Source organism: Schistocerca piceifrons, chromosome 2 (genome assembly GCF_021461385.2).
Source record: "Schistocerca piceifrons isolate TAMUIC-IGC-003096 chromosome 2, iqSchPice1.1, whole genome shotgun sequence".
Taxonomy (NCBI): domain Eukaryota; kingdom Metazoa; phylum Arthropoda; class Insecta; order Orthoptera; family Acrididae; genus Schistocerca; species Schistocerca piceifrons.
Genome location: NC_060139.1, coordinates 711,552,917 through 711,576,083, shown reverse-complemented (window position 1 = coordinate 711,576,083; position 23,167 = coordinate 711,552,917). Strand labels below are relative to the sequence as shown.

At 43.8% G+C, this 23,167-nt stretch overlaps 1 protein-coding gene and 1 pseudogene across 1 annotated transcript in view; both read left to right on the top strand.

The window, feature by feature from the left end:
* Positions 1-423: 423 nt before the first annotated feature.
* LOC124778514 lies at positions 424-541 on the top strand (annotated as a pseudogene).
* A 341-nt stretch (positions 542-882) lies between these two features.
* LOC124775784 (venom serine carboxypeptidase-like) overlaps positions 883-23,167 on the top strand; it is an 87,041-nt gene continuing 64,756 nt past the window's right edge. Inside the window, exons 1-2 of the mRNA XM_047250615.1 lie at positions 883-1,209; positions 22,573-22,759. Of these exons, the coding sequence (XP_047106571.1) occupies positions 883-1,209; positions 22,573-22,759 (514 nt within the window). The remainder of the gene's footprint in view (positions 1,210-22,572; positions 22,760-23,167) is intronic.

Sequence of the window (23,167 nt, the reverse complement as noted above, 5' to 3'; positions counted from 1 at the left end):
GGACCATAAAGCGAAGAAACCGCGTTTTTATTTTTACTTACTTTTTCTTAAAAAAAAGCTCTGTGGCAACGTGCTAACCTGGAGAAAAAAAAGGAGAAAGAAAGGATACGGAGATGGCGGAGCACCTGCCCGCAAAAAAAAAAAAAAAAAAAAAAAAAAAAAAAAAAAAAAAAAAAAAAAAAAAGTGGTCAGCACAACAGAATGTCAATCGTAAGGGCCCGAGTTCGATTCCTAGCTGGGTCGGAGATTTTCTCTGCTCAGGGACCGCGTGTTGTGTTGTCCTAATCATCATCGTTTCATCCCCATCGACGCGTAAGTCGCGGAAGTGGCGTCAAATCGAAAGATTGCACCCGGCGAAAGGTCTACCAGAAGGGAGGCCCTAGTCACACGACATTTTTTTTTTTACCTGAGTACAAATGACAGGACAACGGCCTTGCCGCAGTGGATACACCGGTTCCCGTCAGATCACCGAAGTTAAGCGCTGTCGGGCGTGGCCGGCACTTGGATGGGTGACCATCCGGGCTGCCATGCGCTGTTGCCATTTTTCGGGGTGCACTCAGCCTCGTGTTGCCAATTGAGGAGCTACGCTAATCTGTGCAGCTGCGATGACGACTATGTTTGACCGGCCCAGTGGTCAGAGCCTCTGCTTAGTAAGCAGGGCACCTGGGTTCGAATCCTGGTCTGGCACAAATAAACAACTTTCCCCCATGGATTTCAATTAGTGGTCACTCGCAACCAATGTCTGTAATTTCCTTGTTTTTTAATTTTATTATTGCTCGTAATAAGTGACATAAAGGAAGTCTGATACGACTGCAATTAAACGCATACACAGAATACAGTGAATGGTGTGACGAGCAGGTAGTGTCAGCCGCCTGCCGCGACATGTGGACCTCTGTGGCGCCGGTGCTGCTGCTGAGTGCTGCCGCCGCCGCCACCGCCGCCTCCCGCCCGCCAGACGTGGCGGCCGCCTCTGCGCGGCTGCTGCTGCGCGACGCGTACCCCGTGTGGCAGCCGCGGTCTGCGCCGCGCGACTCTGGCCGCCGGCTGCTGCTGACGCCGCTGCTGGAGGCGGGGCTGGACGCGGCGGCGCGCCGCCTGTGCCAGGTGCGCGGCGACCGCTTCCCCGCCGACACGCCCAGCTACTCGGGCTTCCTCACCGTCGACAAGCAGCGCGACGCACACCTCTTCTTCTGGTTCTTCCCCGCCAAGGTACGCCGCCGGTACCCTTACCGGTGCAAAAAGTTTAATACGTGAGCCGGTCGCTGTGGCCGAGCGGTTCTGGGCACTTCAGTCCGGAACCCCGCTGCTGCTACGGTGGCAGGTTCGAATCCTGCCTTGGGCATGGAAGTGTGTGATGTCCTCAGGTTAGTTAGGTTTAAGTAGTTCTAAGTTCTAGGGGACTGATGACCTCAGCAGTTAAGTCCCATAATGCTCAGAGCCATTTGAACGATTTTTTGATCTCAGATGTTATGTCCCATAGTGCTTAGAGCCATTTGAACCAATTTTGAACACTGAGGTGACAAATGTCATGGCATGGCGATATGCACATTCACAGATGACGGCAGTACCACATACACAAGGAATAAAAGGGCAGTGCTTTGGTAGAGCTGTCATCTGTACTCAGGTAAAAAAAAAAAAAAATGGCGGCTGACTAGGGCCTCCCGGCGAGTAGACTTTTCGCAGGGTGCATGTCTTTCGATCTGATTCGACTTCGGCGACTTGCGCGTCGATGAGGATGAAATGATGATGATTAGGACAACAGAACACCCAGTCTCTGAGCGGAGAAAATCTCGACGCAGCCGGGAATCGAACCCGGGCCCTTACGATTGACATTCTGTCGCGCTGACCACTTTTTTTTCATTTCGTTCGTTATTGATCGTTGTGTTTGGTCGTTGCGGACGTAACATGACATCCGTTCAAGTTCATTTGTTGATCCTTCCACTCAGTTTACTCAATTTTTTATTACAGAGGCCAACCGGCTTCCTGACCGAACACGCTGAGGTGCTGTGCCGGCTTGTATATTCTTCATTGCATATGTTCCGGGCGGACGTCCCATGACACCCGTTCAGGTTGTTCTTTGAGCCTTTCACTCAGTTTTTTTATTACAGAGGGTAGCTAACCCTCTGACCGAACACACTGAGCTACTGTGCCGGATAATTCTATTTTGTTCGTTGTGTATGTTCGGAGCGGATGTCTCATGACAGACGTTCAGATTGTTCGTTGATCCGTTCACTCAGTTTTTTTTTTTTTTTATTATAGACGGTAGCTAAACCTCTGACCGAAAATGCTGAGTTACCGTGCCGGCGTGGATCAACAGACCTTTAACGTGCAAAAGCAGTCAGAGCTAGACGACTGGGCAATTCCATTTCGCAAATCTTTAGGAAACTCAATATTCCGAAGTATACAGTGTCAAGAGTGTGCCGAGAAGACCCAATTTCAGGCATTACATCTCACCACGGCCAACGCAGTCGCCGACAGCCTTCACTTAGCGACCGATAGCGGCGGTGTTTGCACAGAGTTTTCATTGCTAACAGGCAAGCAACACTGCGTGAAAATCCGCATAAATCTATGGAGCACGTACGACGAACGTATCTGTTAGCACAGTGCTACGAAATTTGGCGTAAATGAGCTATGGTAGAAGACAACCGACGCGAGTGCGTTTACTAACAGCACAATGTAGCCTGCGACGCCTCACCTGCGCTCGTGACCATATCGGTTGGGCCCTAGACGACTGGAATACCGTGGAGTGATCAGATGAGTCCCAACCGCAGTTCCTAGCAGCTGATAGTTGGTTTCAACAAAGCGCTGTGCAAGATGGCGGTGACTCCGTAATGGTGTGCGCTGTATTTACATTGAATGAACTGGGCTCTTTGGTCCAACTGCACCGATCGTTGGCTAGAAGCGATTATGTTCGGATACTTGGTGACCATTTGCAGCCATTCATGAACTTTATGTTGCCAAACAACGATGGAATTTTTATGAATGACAATGTGCCATTTCTCCGGGCCACAGTTGTTCGCGATTGGTTCGAAGAACATTCTGGACATTTTGAGCGAATCATTTGCTCAGCAAGACCTCCCGACATGAATCCCATCGAATATTGATAGGACGTAATCGAGAGGTCAATTCGTGCTCAAAATCCTACAACGGCAACATTTTCGCATCATAGATTGTCAAAGGGGGCAGCATGTGTCAATATTTGTGCAGGTGACTTCCAACGATTTACTGAGTCCAAGCAACGCCAAGTTGCTGCACTACGCCGGGCGAAAGCAGTTCCGACACGATTCTAGGAGGCATCCCATCACTTTTGTCACCTCAGTGTACATCATTAACGACTATCGGCGATCACTGGAACTTGAACAGGAAAAGAAAAGAATATCTATTTTACTTTGTTAATTCCACACATTTGGGAGAAGTTAAAAATGTAGAACACATATTTTTGTACTGTGGCCCATAGAATATCGGAAATGCCTTTAGAACAGCCGGAAAAAGAGAGAGAAGCGAGTGGCTGCGCTGCCGTTGGAGCCCCGCCGCCATGCTGACCGAGGCAGCGGCGGGAGCTGCCCAACCGTTATGCTGCACAGTCGATTAACTAAGCGCCGTCTAGCGTTTTATCAGCATCCTCCTACTACCTCTTCATTGTCTAAGGAATGTTATCACAATAAATGCCATGATACTATCAAAAACCTACACTTAGTATTATTTAGAAACTTTCATGTTTTTTAGTAATTTTGTTTTTAAGATACATGAATGTTAAACATAAACATCACTGAGAGTTCAAATAAAACAATTATCTGCGTCAGTCACTCTTTTTATTTCATTCCACGACGTGTTTCAAGACTGTGCGCTCTCACCTTCAGGTGGAACAATGATTTTATTTTACATTTTTGCTCGCTGGATAGAGCCAGTTGTTTGTTGTGGTTTCATTTTGTTACAAAAACGTATAACAAGTACAAGTTACCGTAATATGCCACTAAGATTATAAATTTTAAACGATAATAGGTTACTTACTATCTGTTCTAGTGCACAGAACCACGTAGTTCGTCATAAATATAATTTTCAACTTAATTTGTCTCACAGAGCGCTAACTATTAACGTAAACAAAACGAAGATTATAACGATGTAATGATACAGTGCATTTCCTCAGAGATCATTCATTACTAGCTTACATTATGGACTACAGACAGGTGTAACAATTATAAAATTGTTTCATTCTTTACATCTTGGTAAAAGTATTACTACTGTAAACCTATGACGGGGAAGACGTAAATAAACATAAAATAAAAAATGAAAAGTGTAAAACTTGCACACTTAATATCAACATAATCGAATTATTACTGTTGCTGTGCAATGATTTGGGTATTATCTTTGATTAAGAGCTCTCAGAAAGTGGAAAGAGTTATAGTTTGGCATCTACTATTTCTGCGAAGCTCTTAAAGAAGCTCATTGTCACTGTCTCACCTTTTCACTTAGCGTTTTATTTTGTGAAAGAAAATTTCCAGTTCTTCATAACGACTGAGTAGCCGAATGGTCTGCGTCACTATTTTCGGTCCGGAGCCAACGAGATATACGGGCCCTGCAACGAACTTGTGACGTCACACTAGTCGGGTTCTTCGCCACTCTCTTATTTTGTGAAATATTATTACATTGTCTTCTATGTTATCAAAGGAAAATGTTATTATTGGTTTGTGTTTTGTGAGACAAATTAAGTTAAAAATATATATTTATGACAGACCGCATGGTTCTGTGCACTGAAACACATTTGAAGTACCTCTCGAAACGCTTCGTAGGATGAAATAAAAAGAGCGACTAACGCAGATAATTGTTTTATTTGAACATTTACTCTCATTAACAGTCCAATTTGGACGCCATAAGGTTATAAACACCACCACTCACGGACTAGGCCTTACTTCTATTCAGAATGGCTGACTACTGCCTGCTAGGCAGTAAGAGGAGTGATCTATGATCGTGAGACATGTTATCAGCCTGCCACCCATCCCCTCGACCGTTATATAAGTAGCTGAATCGTGGTGCCGGCGCTGCTTCTTTATTCAAGCAGCTCCTCATTTAGCCTCACGAAGCTGAGTGGGTCTTGTTCCAGTCATCCCTACCTCAGAAAAATCCGAGGATGTACCGATAATCTTACCGCACCGAAGTAAGCCCCACGAGAAAGACAGGCCGTGGCGCGTACACCACATGACACTGCAGGTCTTACGAGTGCCAGTAGCAGTCTCCGGCGGGGAGTGAGTAATTATTTCAGGCAAGTTTAATGTCTGACTGCTCATTTAAAAGCTCACGACAGCACAGGAGATGTTTAAGACTCTTAGTGGGATCCTTTTCAATTACATATTGATTTCCCGTTGGCACTGCACCGAGCCGACCGTTCGCGCAGAGTGGTGGAGAAGCCGACTAGTGTGACGTCACAAGTTCGTTGCAGTGCCCGTTGGCTCCGCACCGAAAATAGTGACGCAGCTTACTCGGTTACGGAGTCCGGCTTTCGTGAAAGTTTATATCATAAAATTTTACCTTGGTGTTTCAATATATGTTTAGTTTTTCGGTATAGATATTTGTTTCTTCCAATTAACTTTTAAAAAGATCTTGTAATTGAAAGAACTATGTTAATCAAGGCTGCACTGTGAACAGTTCCAGCTTTGCGTCAGAAATAGCTCTCTTGTTCTTGAGGAGTCGTACAGCACATACAGCCTACTGTGTTTGGAGTCTGACAAAGCATCACGTGACGGCTGTCTGACGCTCCATTCTGTCGGTATTCGTTTTACTCGTTTATGTTGTCCCAGATCAGTAGAATTGACAAAGTAAAATATATATTAGTTTCATTTTCTTCACTACTAGTATCTAATGTAGTTTAAGCACATAAAACTTTTAGCCTTTTAACTTTTTCTGTGATTGTGTTAAAAGATCATATTAAGCGTACAAAACAACAAGAAGTCAGTTACTGTGTCGACCACAAAGCCTAAATTTCGGAGCTTGCCTTACTCCTCATTTTAACTTACTAATGCCAAGATCGCGTTAGGGAGGTTTTAAGGTACTGTTGCTCAACTTACATGTCGAAGAAGCAAAGAAAATTTCGCGAGAGACATACAGGTAGAAGGAAAAGAGATAACAATGTTAAGGTTCTCAGGTTACGTAGCTTTGCAGGGCCCGTATATCTCGTTGGCTCCGCACCGAAAATAGTGACGCAGCCTATTCGGTTACGGAGTCGAAGAAGCAAAGAAAATTTCGCGAGAGACATACAGGTAGAAATAAAAGAGATATCAATGTTAAGGTTCTCAGGTTACGTAGCTTTGCTGGCCGGGCGAAAGGGTCGCTCATACGGCCTTCTGAAACGAATTTATGACGCATTTCCCGCAGAGTATCGCTTAAGTGCAAATAAAGCAAAGACTAATGTAATGCAAAGTAGTAGAAAGGAGGTTTGCTTAACATCAAAAGTGGCAGCGATGCAGTAGTGGAAGAAGCTACAGTACTCACCTACAGTGTTTGACAAAAGCATGGAAACACCGCGAGAAATGCATCTTTCAACATAAATGCACATGCTAGCCAGGCCTGCAGGTTAAACTGTTATATTTGATCACGAACGTCACTTGTGCAACGCTCTCAATACGGCTGCAAGCGTAAGCCGTGGTCTGAACAGTGTGCTGTATAGTTGTGAATACATTATATAGGAGCTCAATCAATTAGAAAGTGGGATAATTGTTGGTCCTCGTGTGGCGGGTACTTCCTCAACCAAGACAGCCCGTTTAATGTTTCGAGCGTTAACGCGTCGAAGATTTACACCGCATGCTGTGAAAGCAGAAAACCGTAGTCCGCTAAGTCACATCGCGGACGAAAATGTGTGTTCAGTGATCGAGACATTCATTGAAGATAACAGGGACAAGAAATAAGAGAACGACTGCTGCAGATGTCACTCAGAACTGTCTGTCGTATTCTTAAAGAAAACAATACGAAAGCAGCACTAAAAGAAGGGAATTGCAGAACGATGTGCAATTCCAGTCAGATATATAAATGTCCCAAACAGGAAAACATGGTGCCGAAGCCATGAAACCTGGACTATGGAACATTGGAAGAAAGCCTTTTGGTCCGATGAGTCTTGTTTCACAATGTTCCCAAAATGGTAGAGTTTGCGTCTCAATAGCGAAACATGGCGGGGTTTCGGTGATGTTTTGGACAACAATATATCACAGAATTGCATGGACCATATCCTTACTCCGCAAGGTCGCATTACTGCCACAGGTCATGTCACTGTTTTGGCTGGTCAAGTCCATCCCATATACAATGTTTGAAGGCCACTGGTAATGCTGTGTCGTAAGACTAGAGGGCCCTGCTCACACAGCTCATGTTGTCCAGGAAAAGTTTTGTGAGCAGGAGGATGAATTGTCGCATCTCCCCTGGCTTCGACAGTTTAAATGGTTCAAATGGCTCTAAGCACTATAGGACTTAACATCCGACGTCATCAGTCCCCTAGACTTAGAATTACTTAAACCTAACTAACCCGAGGACATCACACACATCCATGCCCAAGGCAGTATTCCAACCTGCGACCATAGCAGCACCGCGGTTCCGGACTGAAGCACCTAGAACCGCTCGACCACAGAGGCCAGCTCGTCGACAGTCATCAGATCTCAGCACTATTGAGCCATTGCAATTTAATTTCGATAGAAGGATGCGTGATCGCTATTGACCCCCATCATCGTTGCCTGCACTTGGCACTATTTTGAAAGGATATTGTTATAAGATTCCTTTGACAACCATACAGGACCTGAATTTATGCATACCGAGACGACTGGAGGTTGTTTTGAATGCCAGCTTGTTTCCTACACCGCATTAGGCATGGTAATGTCTTGTGTTTTTGGGTTTTCGCTGTTTTTGGCTCCCTCCTGTTTGTAGGAGGCCAGATTGCACAGAATGGCCGAAACGAGAAAGATGTTCGAAGTCGACTGGCATAGGCAGAGTAAGCTTCCTTGACTGGAAGAGCCTCTTCGGTATCAGATATTGGTACGGAAATGAGGAAGAAGTTTCTGACAGTGTACGTCTGAAGTGCAACATTACATGGAAGTGAAATGTGGACCATGGAAATCCGGAGAAGGAAAAACTTGGATGGATTTGAAGTGTGATACCATCAAAGAATGTTAAAAACTAAGTGACATAAAACACAACATGAAGACACACTAAAGAGAATAGATGAGGAAACAATTCAGTGGAAGAGGGGCAAATTAATGGAAGATGCAAGATGTGTTGTGGCATCAAAGAACAGTTAACTTTTTGCTGCAAGGAGCAGTACAGGAAAACGTAATACAAGCAGAAATAGGCTAAAATATGCAGTAAAGGTTGTTGAGCATCTTGGCTTGAACATTTACGTACAGATGAAAAAATTCGTATAAGATAGAGCAGACGGTAAGACAAAAACTAACCAGTCTAAAAGACTGATTTAGCTGGTGTATTCATTTCAATAGTAAATCATCTAGGTTTACCCAGAGCAACTGAGCATTAAGAATGCCTACACGATTCATAAGAAAATTCGATTTCGATGTTGAATAATAAAGCGATGGAAAGGTAATATATTCACTTCAAATTCTTGTGACATTTTCTGAGATATGTTGATTTTGGTTCGCATGCTAAGTCCATGATGCTTCATAAACGTGTTGCACGAACCAACTCCACGCTTCAAGTCCGTTAAGTTCCCTATAGCGCTAGCTTACGAGCGTGTATCTGAATAATTTTTGTGTCAAGTCCACTGTCATTTTGACGGTATCCTTGAATCCATTTCAATACCTCATCTTCTAGATTCGCCCGTTTTACATTCAGTTCTTTATTTGCACATTGAGTCTTCCTCATTTTTTTCAGTTCTTCTTTACTAGCCCGCCTGTTGCGAATGGTTTTTTCTGTTGGTGGAGGGCCGAAATGCCGCTCAGCTGCTCCGTTTCCATGTTCTTCTGCATATGCTGTTACTTGCTGTTTATAGCCTTTTATTTTTTTCCATTACGAAACTAGGTACTAACAAAAATATCGTATTGTTACCCATAATACAAATCACTTCTAACAAAAATATCGTATTGTTACCCATAATACAAATCACTTTGAATTCAGACTCACTGGCACCGTAGACTGCAATGACGCAACATGTGGTAGACAGTGTTCTGGGTTTCTCATGTTCGTCTTATCGGTGCACTGCTGCTGTCAGTTGAATACCATGTTTCCACATACAGATAGGTTTCCCGTGGCGTCGAATATATGGCCATTTTTAAGACGCGGAAATTTGAAATCACGATGGAAATTTTTATATTAATTTCGAGTGTAAGTTCTTGAATTTTGGAGGACGTTTTTCGCAAAAAGTGCATGTTATAGACCGTAATATACGTTAATCTAGTTCCTAATTGGTTCTTAGTACAAAGGAGTTAAGTAACTATTACGAACACAATAATCGTCCCGCTGGTTATTACGCGTAACGAGCTACTGACGACCACGCACATTCCGATGCTCGCGCTGTGACTTATACGTTACAGACTTCCAGGGGTGATGCAGAAAGGTAAATATAGCTATTCGAGGTCGAGAAACGACCGAGCCGAAAGTTTAACCGAATATCGTTCTGATATCTCTGAGAATGGAATACATGTAACGGTACTGTTGCAGCTAAGATTGTAGGCTAGGCAGTTCCGACGAGCACTTAGGTATAGAGGGTGGAACAGTAACTCAACTAATACAGTGCAGATGGCATACTGTGTACTGGAATGAGCAATTCTGGTGTACAATGTCTGCACTGCAGTAGACTGCAGTCTGTGTTTACAGGTTGAAGTACTAACGTTTATCAGCCTTGACCAAGTGGAGTTGTACTCGATGACGGATCTTGCAGACACGATTTTCGTGTATGGGCAAGCGGATGGAAGCAGCAGAGAAGCAGACCATATATCCGCCTAGAAGACTTCCACTTCAAACCATATTACCAAGACTGTTCCAACGATTACGTGAAACAGGGCGATTGGCACCAGATTACAACGACCGAAGAGGACGACTAACTACACAGACTCCGGACTTAGACGATGCAGTGCTTGTCCGAGTGGATGAGTCGCCTCAATCAGTACTGGATCAGTTGCACTTGAAATGAACGTTTCGCTATGTACTGTGTGGCGAATGTTACAGGAAATGAAGCTACATGCTGTCATGTCCTTAGTTGAAAGATAAGTCATGTGAACGACATTTCGAGTTAGTTAAAGATGGAATTCTGGGTGTGGCACAAGAAAGCCGCAAGAGGTGGAAGACAGGAGCCGAATTAGGAAGCTGATGTGGATAAGTCAGAGAAAACAAGAAGTAAGAGAGAAGGCGAGCGGGACTTGTGGTGGGGGCCAATGGATGGCTTAGGACAATTACGGTGGATATATAGGGAAAGGCGTTCTATCTCCTCCACACAGTCTCTGAAAGATGACTGAAGAATAACAAACCAATGTAGCCAACAGGCGATCTGAAGCCTCAGACGCTACGTTACGCTAGGGACTGGCGGGGTCTAAGAGGAAAGGTGAGCAAAATGATAGGACCGGGGGTTGAGCAGGCAGACAATAGAGACAGTGGGCAGATTCAGTGGAGGTAGGCGTGACAAGGCGCCGCAGAAGGAGGCAGCCAGAGCGTTAGGCTGATGTTGCAGGGCCGGAATTAGATAGCTGTGAACCTCCGTTGATCTTAGATTCCGACGAGGGTTTCAGTTATCAGACGAAGCAGTTATAGACAGTCACTGTATCTGTGGAAGGACTTTCGCGAGGCGGCACCTCAGCTGGAAAGGTCAATTTGTCCTAAAGATTCGGAATAAATTCAAAGTTAATTATTCCTTTTGAGTGATTATTCTGCTTGTCATCCTCCCATCTCCTACAGCCACATCAGGGGTTTTACGTCAGACATTCAATTCTTCCTCTCAGTACGGTCAACCAACCGAATTCGCTGTAGCACGAACCCTTGTCGCTCAGTCCCTGGCAAATCTCACGCTCTGAATGCGAAAATCCCCAGAAAGTGAATACTTTGACTCCTGCAAACTTCGGACTTAGTGTCGTATTCTGCCAATGGTTGTTGCATTGTCCTACAGTCGAGCTTCACATTCCTGCTGTACTGTTTGCAGATGGGCCGCGCGGGATTAGCCGAGCGGTCTAAGGCGCTGCAGTCATGGACTATGTGGCTGGTCCCGGCGGAGGTTCGAGTCCTCCCTCGGGCAAGGGTTTGCGTGTTTCTCCTTAGGATAATTTAGGTTAAGTAGTGTGTAAGCATAGGGACTGATGACCTTACCAGTTAAGTCCCATAAGATTTCACACACATTTGTTTTGCAGATGGTGCCTGTTTCGCCAGAGATGGAATGCTAAATAGTCATAATAGTCATGTTTAGGCTGGGCTATAATTCTGAAGATCCATCAGCACAGATTATCAACCGACGTGTGGGCACGCATATTCAGGCATTACACACTAGACTCATTTCTTCTTCCTTCCCGCTTAAATGCACCAGAGTACACAGTGTTAATCAGAGACACACTACCGAGGTTCCTGGAACATACCCTACTTGTTAGTGGGCAACGGAAGTGGTTCCAGCATGATGGAGCGCCATCTCACTTTGGAGTGAGGGTTCGTGAACACCTGTAGCAGACATTCCTGAAAAATGGATAGGCAGAGGAGATCCTTTTTCGTAGCCGGCAGTCATATGATCTCACCTCGTTTGATTTCCTCTTGTGGGTCCGTGTGAAAAGTCTTGTGTAAAGACGCCTGTCGAAATAAGAAGTCTTGGAAAGAGATATCACTGCTTGCGACACTTTTCCGACGACACCAGGGTTTTTATAACAGGGTATAATCTCTTATCTCCAATTGATATTTACTCTTGTCCAACATCCCTGAGAGTTTGTAAAATCATGACGGAATGGTTCTGTGTAAACGTCGGTAAACTAAAGAGTGAGCAGCGCTTGTGGTGGAGGAAGTGGACTTTCCCAGAAGAACGCCTTATCTGCCGTACAGGGTGACATTCTTTTAATGTACGATTCTTGGGTTGGTTATATTAGTTATTAATTTCTGAATTCCGTGTATTGTTATTCGTTTAGTGGAAAATAGACTCTCAAGGAGCACTGAGTTGCTACTCGTTTAAAAGGGGTGCTGCGGAAGAGCTGATGTAACATTGGCAAAAAGCCTGTACAGGGTGGTCCATTGATCGTTACCGGGCCAAATATCTCACGAAATAAGCATCAAACGAAAATACTACAAAGAACGAAACTTATGTAGCTTGAAGGGGGAAACCAGATGGCGCTATGGTTAGCCCGCTAGATGGCCCTGCCATAGGTCAAACGGATATCAACTGCGTTTTTTTTAAATAGGAACCCCCATTTTTATTACATATTCGTGTAGTACGTAAAGAAATATGAATGTTTTAGTTGGACCACTTTTATCGATTCGTGACAGATGGCGCTGTAATAGTCACAAACATATGGCTCACAATTTTAGACGAACAGTTCGTAACAGGTAGGTTTTTTAAATTAGGATACAGAACGTAGGTACGTTTGAACATTTTATTTCGGTTGTTACAATGTGGTACATGAACCTTTGTGAACTTATCATTTCTGAGAACGCATGCTGTTACAGTGTGATTACCTGTAAATACCGCATTAATGCAGTAAATGGTCAAAATGATGTCCGTCAACCTCAATGCATTTGGCAATACGTGTAACGACATTGCTCTCAACAGCGAGTAGTTCGCCTTCCGTAATGTTCGCACATGCACTGACAATGCTCTGACGCATGTTGTCAGGCGTTGTCGGTGTATCACGATAGCAAATATCCTTCAACTTTTCCCACAGAAAGAAATCGAGGAGGGGGGGACACGTCAGATCCGGTGAACGTGCGGGCCATGGTATGGTGCTTCGACGACGAATCCACCTTATCATGAAATGTGCTATTCAGTACCGCTTCAACCACACGCGAGCTATGTGCCGGACATCCATCATGTTGGAAGTACATCGCCATTCTGTCATGTAGTGAAACATCTTGTAGTAGCATCGGTACAACATTACGTAGGAAATCAGCATACATTGCACCATTTAGATTGCCATCGATAAAATGGGGACCAATTATCCTTCCTCCTATGATGCCGCCGAGGTCGCTGATGTTCCACTTGTCGCAACCATCGTGGATTTTCCGGTGCCCAATAGTGCATATTATGCCGGTTTACGTTACCGCTGTCGGTGAATGACGCTTCGTCGCTAAATAGAACGCGTGCAGAAAATCTGTCATCGTCCCGTAATTTCTCGTGTTCCCAGTGGCAGAACTGTACACGACGTTCAAAGTCGTCTCCATGCAGTTCCTGGTGTATAGAAATATGGTACGGCTGCAATCGATGTTGATGTAGCATTCTCAACACCGACGTTTTTGAGATTCCCGATTCTCGCGCAATTTGTCTGCTACTGATGTGCGGATTAGCAGCGACAGCAGCTAAAACACCTACTTGGGCATCATCATTTGTTGCAGGTCGTGGTTGACGTTTCACATGTGGCTGAACACTTCTGTTTCCTTCAATAACGTAACTATCCGGCGAACGGTCCGGACACTTGGATGATGTCGTCCAGCATACCAAGCAGCATACATAGCACAAGCCCGTTGGGCATTTTGATCACAATAGCCATACATCAACACGATATCGACCTTTTCCGCAATTGGTAAACGGTCCATTTTAACACTGGTAATGTATCACGAAGCAAATACCGTCCTCACTGGTGGAATGTTACGTGATACCACCTACTTATATGTTTGTGACTACTACAGCGCCATCTAAAACATTCATATTTCTTTACGTACTACATAAATATGTAATAAATTTTTTTTTAAAAAACGCAGTTGATATCCGTTTGACCTATGGGAGCGCCGTCTAGCGGGCCAACCATAGCCCCATCTGGTTTCCCCCTTCAAGCTAGATGAGTTTCGATCTTTTTAGCTTTTTCGTTTGATACTTATTTTGTGAGATATTTGGCCCAGTCACTATCAATGGACCACCCTGTATAGTGGGTTGTGAGTCGTGAGTCATACTTGGATATTTCTGTCCATAGAGCACTTGCCCACGAAAGGCAAATGGCCCACATTCGTGTCCCGGTCCGACGCACAGTTTTAACCTCTTCGGTCCCATTGATAAAATAAGTAGAGAAAAATGTTTTCGTGATGTGTTTTATTGTCGTTATACATAGTTAAATTAGAAATTAGATTGTGTTCATTTTATTTTTTATTTTTACTAAACTGTGTAAGGTATGCATATGTGTTTCGGGTCTTAGGCAGTAGAAGAATAAAATATTTTATAATACATATTAACATCTTTGTTCATGATATCTTAAAAAGCAGTTCTTCTTAATTACACACACAAAAAATGTCGTGCGGCTAGGGTCTCCCGTCGGGTAGACCGTTCGCCGAGTGCAAGTCTTTCGATTTGACGCCACTTCGGCGACTTGCGCATCGATACGGATGAAATGCTGATGAGTAGGACAACACAACACCCAGTCCCTGAGCGGAGAAAATCCATGACCCAGCCGGGAATCGAACCCGGGATCTGAGGATAGGCATTCCGTCACGCTGACTACTCAGCTACTGGGGGCGGACAATTACACACAGATATATATGTATTGCACTTCTTGCATACGGTCCTGCAACCTCCACAGCGACATTTAGAGACTTTCTTCGCCTTTATATATTGAAGAAGGTGATTAGCTTGCTCATATCGACTTAAGTTTTTTGGCTGAGGAACAGCATTTCTTCTCCTCAGTTGTCATGAGATCGATAACTGTCAGAGCTCTGCCATTTACACACAGGTATTTCTCTGGAGAGCTGCGAGGAACTTTCCTCACATGAGAAGACTAGCCAAATTCAGTCTAAAATTTATTATGGGCAATATGTTACATTTTGGTATTCCTTACTTTGTACACTTCTTTTGTACATAATCCAGCAAGTAACAATAGCTCAGACCATCTTTTTGTTCTGGTGGTTGACCTATGGAAGGACACCGGATCAAAAAAAGTTATGATTGCACTTTCTTGGTCTCGGAGGGAAACATCCAACGTTACCACACCCGTGCGTGGGTGGCAGGGGGGCAACTTTGAAATCTTCAGTGGGAAGCCCCTTTTCTTATTGCAAATTATGATTCTAGGGCAAAACCTACATGCGTTTTGTCTGAAGCATTATCTTCGTTTCGCTACAGATGGCGCTGTAGTCGGAAGGGGTAGAAATAGGTACACAATGGTAATTTATGACATGATAATCAATGACCTTTAAATATCCAATGGCACTTGAATCCACACCTCCATGATGCGAGTGCAGGACAGGCCAGTATTTCATAACTTGTAATTGTGAACGCCACCTGTAATGTCGTAGTCATTCGACGTATCGGGCAGGGTACTACTCGACGCACCACCGTGGCAGTGTAGCGAACTACGATGTGTAATAACAGGCAGTACACGGCGATTGGAGGTCACGTGTCGTGCAGACGTAGAACAGATAGCGACTCTAAACATCATAATACTTGCACAATGTTTATTGCCTGCACACCTACCTATCATTTGAAGAGCTGACGTGTAGGAGGACGATGAAATTTGCAACCACAGAAGAAAAAATTAAAATGATCCTGATTTACGAAGAATGTAGAAGAAATGTTGAGGCTGTTATCTTGTATCCTGAGCGTTTTCTAGGAAAGCTCGCTCTCTTTCGTTCTTTTACAAAGCTTTATGTCTCATGGCAGCGTACAGACCGGCAAAAGGAAACGAAGAAAACGTGTTACAAGAGAATCTAATGAAACAGATGTACTAAAGTGCGCGTCATTTATGTTGGCGGCCGAGTTTAGGTTCTTTCTGCGCATCTGACGTCACAAAACACAGTCAGCCAATGAACAGAGAACGACGTTGCCACATCTCGACTGCAGTGCAGAGCATGGACGAGTGTCTTCAGTTTTAGAAACGTTCAGTCATAAATAAAGTAATAGAACAAAAGCAATGTCTTGATAGCAGACATTCTTTTATAGAAAGTTTGGAAAAAGCATTCTTTATACCAATTGCTTCATATTCTATTAATTAATTAAACCAAACAAGCAATAAGGCTCCTAATTCAGGCGATAGCAAGGAAAGGTGTTTGTATCACTCTCACAAACCGCTTTTGCGCAATAAAGAACAGCGGTAATTGTTTATTTCCTATTGTACTTCGACGAAGCGTGAGTAATTCATAGTCATACCAACAGTGTTTGTCAGTATTTTGCGTGACGTGTTATACTCCTCATGGCGTTAGACAGTTAGACGAGGTGCGGTAGCGTAACAGTTAAGGTGTTGGGTTGCTACGAGAAAGGTTATGAGTTCAAACCTTGTGCCGTGCTTAATATTTTCATTATTTAAAAACAATATCGAAGTGCCTTACTTCACGAATTATATTCGTTTGAATGCAGTTTTTTGAAATTTCTAGTGCTTTGTCTCTTCATTAACCCTTTCGCTGCTGCAGACACGTGCTCGCTGCATTCCGTGCTGAGCGCGATTTTGTCATCACTGCACTGCTCGCCTGTGCAGACACATGGTGTTCCCACTGCTTTGACACACTTATCATTCGATTTCACAAAAACTATTTGGCCCAAAAATTTGATTTTTACACGTCTTCTTGACTGATACCTTCCCCCCATAAATGACTTAATTTTGTTTCGATGTTCAACACAGTTATTATGCAGCATTAAATGTAGTAAACCATTGCACGAAATTTTGAAGAGTTTGCAGAGGTAGAAGTCCATAGCGTATACTTTCCGTATGGTCGATTTTAGTTGCCACAATGTTGAGAATGAAATGTGGACAAGATACCTAAATTTCATATAAAATTTACTGTATAACAATATCTCATTTAATTTAAGTACCACATAGGTGTCGTATGTAATATTGAGCAATATTCCGTCTTTCGCGACTGTAATGAAAGTATTATTTACACCGGACGCGTTTGGCTTTATTTTAAAGCACTTCAATCAAGGAAAGGCATGGCACATACACAATGGTACTCATGCTCTCTTTCGTGTTTTTGTTCCACAGTCGCAGTTTTACCAATGGTACTGAAATATATTCCTCTTCTGCAACTGTAATAAGGGGCTTATTTAGACCAGACACGTTTCTCTCTTTTGAAGCATCTTCAGTGGACAGTATTTTGTCTCCTCCATTGCCAAGTCACCTTTAGTAGTTTTGTGCTGCGGTAACACAATATTCAACGTTTGTGTTGGCAGATCAGTGTTTTAGCAAATAAATGTTTGTGTGTGCCACACACAAAAATTATATTTGACATAGCTCAGAGCACTTCACTGACAGACGGAATATTCAAGTCCTAATGTTTTTGTAAGTCCACAGTTTTGTTTAACGTATTTTGTCTACTTCCTTTTGATTGATTGAAGTGCTTTAAAATAAAGCCAAACGTGCTCAGTGTAAATAAAACTTTTGTTACAATCGCGAAAGACGGAATATTTCTCAATATTACATACGACACCTATGTGGTACTTAAATGAGCTATTGTTATACAGTAAATTTTATATGGAATTTAGGTATCTTGTCCACATTTCATTCTCAACATTGTGGCAACTAAAATCGACCATACGGAAAGTATACTCTATGGACTTTTACCTCTGCAAACTCTTCAGAATTTCGTGCAATGGTTTACTATATTTAATGCTGCATAATAACTGCGTTGAACATCGAAATTAAGTCATTTATTGGGGGGAAGGTATCAGTCAAGAAGATGTGTAAAAATCTAATTTTTGGGACAAATAGTTTTTGTGGAATCGATTGATAAGAGTGCCAAAGCAGTCGGAACACGATGTGTCTGCACAGGCGAGCAGTGCAGTGACAAAATCGCGCACAGCGCGGAATGCAGGGAGCACGTCTTTGTAGCAGCGAAAGGATTAATGCGGCCGTGGTGGCTTTACTTCATGAACTGCGCGCACCCCCTAAACGTAAGCTTGCGAACTATGCTATACAATGGCGCTGCTTCTATTGGCGCGTGCGTCGTGTGCAACTGGCAACGCAGCAATCTCCCGCGTCTGGGCGGGCATGCGCGAGCCGCCAAGATAAAAGAATTGAACTATAGTGACAGTGCACTACAACCCATGGATAAGTGCCCTTCGTTTATACCGCGTTTGTGGTTTTTGGGTAGGTAGTGCTGTCACAATAGTATATCCTCGTACGTAGTATCCATACCATGTGTCACTGCATCAAGATCTTCATGGCGCCGATTTCCGTACCCAGGAAGTGTTTTGTGAGTGGGGACGTCAACAAATGCAAACGACTCCCTTGTTATTTGCCGAGGTACTATCTTCCAATGAGTCTACATTCACAAACTATGGTAGGGTCAAGCGGAATAATGTGCATTACTGGAGTGTAGCATCATGAGGAATAAACTCATTGGTCCTCATTTTATCGACATTACGTTGAATGGACACAAATATCGAACGTTTTTGGAACAGGAACTACTAATGCTATTGCAGGATGTTGACCTGGACGTTCGACAACGTTTGTGGTTTTAGCATGACGGTTGCCCAGCGCATTAGGCAACTGAAGCACGGGAGGGATTAGACCGCGTTTACACTGGTCGATGGGTCGGCAGAAGTGGCTCTATTAACTGGCCCGCTACGTTGCCGGGTTTGTAGTCGCCGGATTTCTGTCTGCGACGATATTTAAAAGATAAGATGTACCAGCCAAGTGTCAACAGGCCGTGAAGACTTGGTCAACCGCTGACATTCCTGTAGACATGCTTTTGTGTACACCATAATCATCATTAGTGTTCTGCCAAAAGATGGTAGTTCTCCAGGCTGTCCGGTCTTCTACCATCCTCTTCTGGTCCGCATAATTTCCTCTTCCATTTATGTCGTCTATCATCTTGTATCTTTTTCTTCTTTAGTCTTCTCCCGCAAACGCCTCGCTTGGTGTAAGGAGCGTAAACAGTCCTTCCAAATCATCTGCTAGCAAGCACTCCCTTCTCAATGAATGTCCCAACCAGTTCTTTTTCCTTTCTCTTATAACCTTCAGCAAACATCTTCTTTCACCAACCCTTTGCAATACTCTTTCATTACTCACCCTTTCCATCCAGCTTATCCTCTCCATTCCCTCCACATCCACATCTCAAACGCTTCTGACTTTTTTCATCCTCTCGTCTCAGCATCCATGTTTCTGCCTCATATAGTGACACACTACAGACGAAACATTTGCTAAGCCATTTCATTAGACCTTTATCTAATTTGCCACATAACAGTCTCCCTTTCCTGTTGAATGCCTCCTTCGTTATGGCAATTCGAGTTTTACCTCCTGGTGACATCTCAAGTCTTCATTTATTGTGCTTACATGGTATTTAAATGCACTTACTTGGCTAATGGTAGCTTGTCCTATTTTAATATTGGACAGTCTGCATCTTGTACTGAAGACCATACTCTTTGTTTTTGCTGTGTTTATTTGCATCCCGTATTCCACACAAAGCTTCATTCAGATCTTTCAGCATGTTATTCACTGTTTGCTCACTTTCTGCCACTAATACCATGTCATCAGCAAATCTTGTACCTTCTATTCTCTTTCCACCAATACTCCTCTCGTTCCATCTAAGCCTTTCGCAATAATCTCTTCAAGGTATGCGTTAAATAACAGTGGGGAAAGGCAACAACCTTGTCTAACACCTCGTCCATTGCTGCTTCCTTCTGAAATTTCATTTCCAATCTCTATCCTTAGTTTCTAGTGTAAACATAGATTCTGTATCAGTCGTCTCTCTTTGCAGTCCATTCGTTTCCTCTTCAAAATATCCATTAGCTTGTTCCACCGAACTGTATCAAAAGGGATTTCTAAATCTATAAAAACAGCGAAGTTTTCTCTACCGTTTTCCATACATCTTTCCTCTACAGTTCTTAACAGGCCAATAGCATCTCTTGTTCCTTTTCCTCTTCTAAACCCGAACTGCTCCTCTGCAATCCCTCTATCCAGCTTGCCATATAGCCTTCTGTTCAATACTCTTAGCAACACTTTAGCTGCATGAGAAATTAGACTGATGGTCCTATGCTCTTCACATTTTTTAGTGTTTCCCTTGTTCTCTATTAGCATCATAACTGTTGCAAGGAAGTCCTCAGGCCATTCCCCTTTGTCATATACTTCATTACAGAAGTAGACTATTTCTTTTCTTGCCTTGTTTCCCAGACCCTTCAACAGTTCTGCTGACAGATCATCAGTTCCACATGCCTTCCTATTCTTCATCTCCTCCAGCGCCTTTTCTTCCTCCGGTTTCATGATGGTGAACCCCTTTCCATCTACTGGCATGTATTGCTCCTCTTCAAACTTAATTTCACTTTGTGTTTCATCCCCCTTATACTGACATTCTACATATTCTTGCCATCTGCTCAAAATCTCCTGTGGTTCTTCTGCTAGAGTACCATCCGCTCTTTCTATTTCCATATTATTCCTCTTTCTTTTACGTCCAAAAACTATTTCACTAGCCGATTTATATATAATTTCATACTTTCCCTCTTTCTCCATTTTCTCTATTTCCCTTGCTTCTTCAGTTTCTATTCTTAATTCATTATTCAGTTTCCTGTAACTCTTTTTGCCTCCTTCAGCTTCTACATTTTTCCACTTTATCCGCTCTTCCATCTATGCATTGTCATTTGGAAAGCGGATCACAAAGTGTAGTCAAGTTGGCGGTACTGCATTTGAACACTTAGTGTGATTGGAAAAAAAGAGCAGCGTTCTCTTCGTGCCGAAGTGGCGTGTCGAGTAGTCTCCTGTTCGATACGTCGGAGAAATACAGCGTTGCGAAAGGGATTCACAATTAGAAGTTATGAAATACTGGCCTGCCTGCCCTCGCAGCGTCGACGTGGGGTCCCATGTGGCACTGGATATTCAAAGGCCATTGAGTAGCATGTCGTAAATTACGATTGTGTATGCATTTACATTCTTCCGATTGCAGCGCCATCTGTGGCGAAACGAAGGAAACGCTCCAAACGCAATGTTTGCAGATTTTTCGTAGAATCGTAACCCGCAATAAAAAAGGGGGCTTCCCGTTGAAGATTTCGAAGTTTCCCTCCAACGCCACTGCACGGGGCGGGGTGGCATGTCCAGTGTAGTATCGGTGGATGCCCTCCTCCGAGACAAACATATTGGAATTATAACTTTTTTTGATCCGACGTTAAAGTGAAACCTCTGTATATTTTTGAGCACATGACCATCAATTTTTGAGCACATGACCATCACTTTACAAGTGCCTCACGGCTCACTTACAACACAGGAGGATAACAGAATAGCAGACTTGAAATGCTATTCTCATGCGGCATGAGAAGTATTTCTTCATTGTTGGTTCCTGAAAATAACAGCCTAAATTAATTAATGACGTTATAAGAATCTGTTTCCTAACGGTCAAGTTAGATATAGGCAAGCATTCATAATTGAAAGGTTTCCCTTACTCAAAAGAAAAAAAATAGGTTGTAATTACTCTGTATAGCAAATACAGGAAAAGCTCTGAGGATGTAACCTGACGTACTGGCATGTGTACTTCAAATTTCAACATCCGCTGTGATGAACATAAATAATTCTATACCACTGGCCATTAAAATTGATACTCCAAGAAGAAATGCAGATGATAAACGGGTATTCATTGGACAAATATATTATACTAGAATTGACATGTGATTACATTTTTACGCTATTTGGGGGCAAAGATCCTTAGAAATCAGTACCCAGAACAACCACCTCTGGCCGTAATAACGGCATTGATACGCCTGGGCATTGAGTCAAACAGAGCTACAATCCGACGTTTATCAAAGTCGGAAACGTGATGGCACGCATTTCTCCTCCTTACACGAGGCATCAGAACAACGCTTTACCAGGCAACGCCGGTCAACTGTTGTACGTGTATGAGAAATCGGTTGGAAACTTTCCTCATGTCAGCACGTTGTAGGTGTCGCCACTGGCGCCAGCCTTGTGTGAATGCTCTGAAAAGCTAATCATTTGCACATCACAGCATCTTCTTCCTGTCGGCTATATTTAGCATCTGTAGCACGTCATCTTCGTGGTGTAGCAATTTTAATGGCAAGTAGTGTATGTGCACCCACGGACTGAACAGGTTATTAATGTGGTAGGAAATTTCAGTCAGAGCGCTGCCCGGGAAAGACCACTTTTAGGTTCCGAGTCCCGGTACGACACACCGTTGTAGTGTGCCAGGAAGTATACAAGAAAAAAAAGAAAGAAAGAAAGAAAGAAAAGTTTCAATGGCTCTGAGCACCATGGGACTTAACATCTGAGGTCATCAGTCCCCTAGAAGTTAGAAGTGCTTAAAGATAACTAACCTAAGGACATCACACACATCCATCCCCGAGGCAGGATTCGAACCTGCAACCGTAGCAGTCACGTGGTTCCGGGCTGAAGCACTTAGAACCGCTCGGCCACCGCGGCCTGCGGAAGTTTCCCAACAGTGCACACAACTGCAGAGTGGAAGATTCATCGTAGAAACACATTGGTTTGCCCTGCTGTATGTTGTGTAGAGCCGGTGTGAGGCTGGCACTGAACTACTTGCTGGTTGGTGTTTCCTCAGAGCCGCGTGGAGGAGTCGCCGATCGTGCTGTGGCTGCAGGGCGGGCCCGGCGCCTCGTCGCTGTTCGGCCTCTTCACCGAGATGGGGCCCTTCTCCGTCGTCAACAACGGCACCACGCTGCGGCCCAACCCACACTCCTGGCACCACGGACACTCGCTCCTCTTCATAGACAACCCCGTCGGCACAGGTAGGTGTGCTGCGCCGCTCATGACGGATAGTAACAACGCACATGAGTAAAACCAATAAATATCAGGGACGGCTTCCCGGCTGAGAGTGGAGGGAAAAAGATCCTATGAACATGTGTGCGGCAATGGACGGTGTGCTTGCAACGACAACAAATCGTTCCGAAACACAGTACAGAGATGTATCGTATCCACGTCACAACAGATTTTCAAAGTGGCCTCCGTGGGATGCAATGCATGTGTTCACACGTCGGATCATGGATTGCCGCACTCTTTCGCACGTTCCGCTCTCTCCCCAGATAGCGTCACAGGATCGTGAACACGCCGTTGGAGGGTATGCACATCAGGAACTGGTTCAGCATACACAACGCTTTTCAGACAAAAATTCCAGGGGGCTTAAATCCAGTGATCTA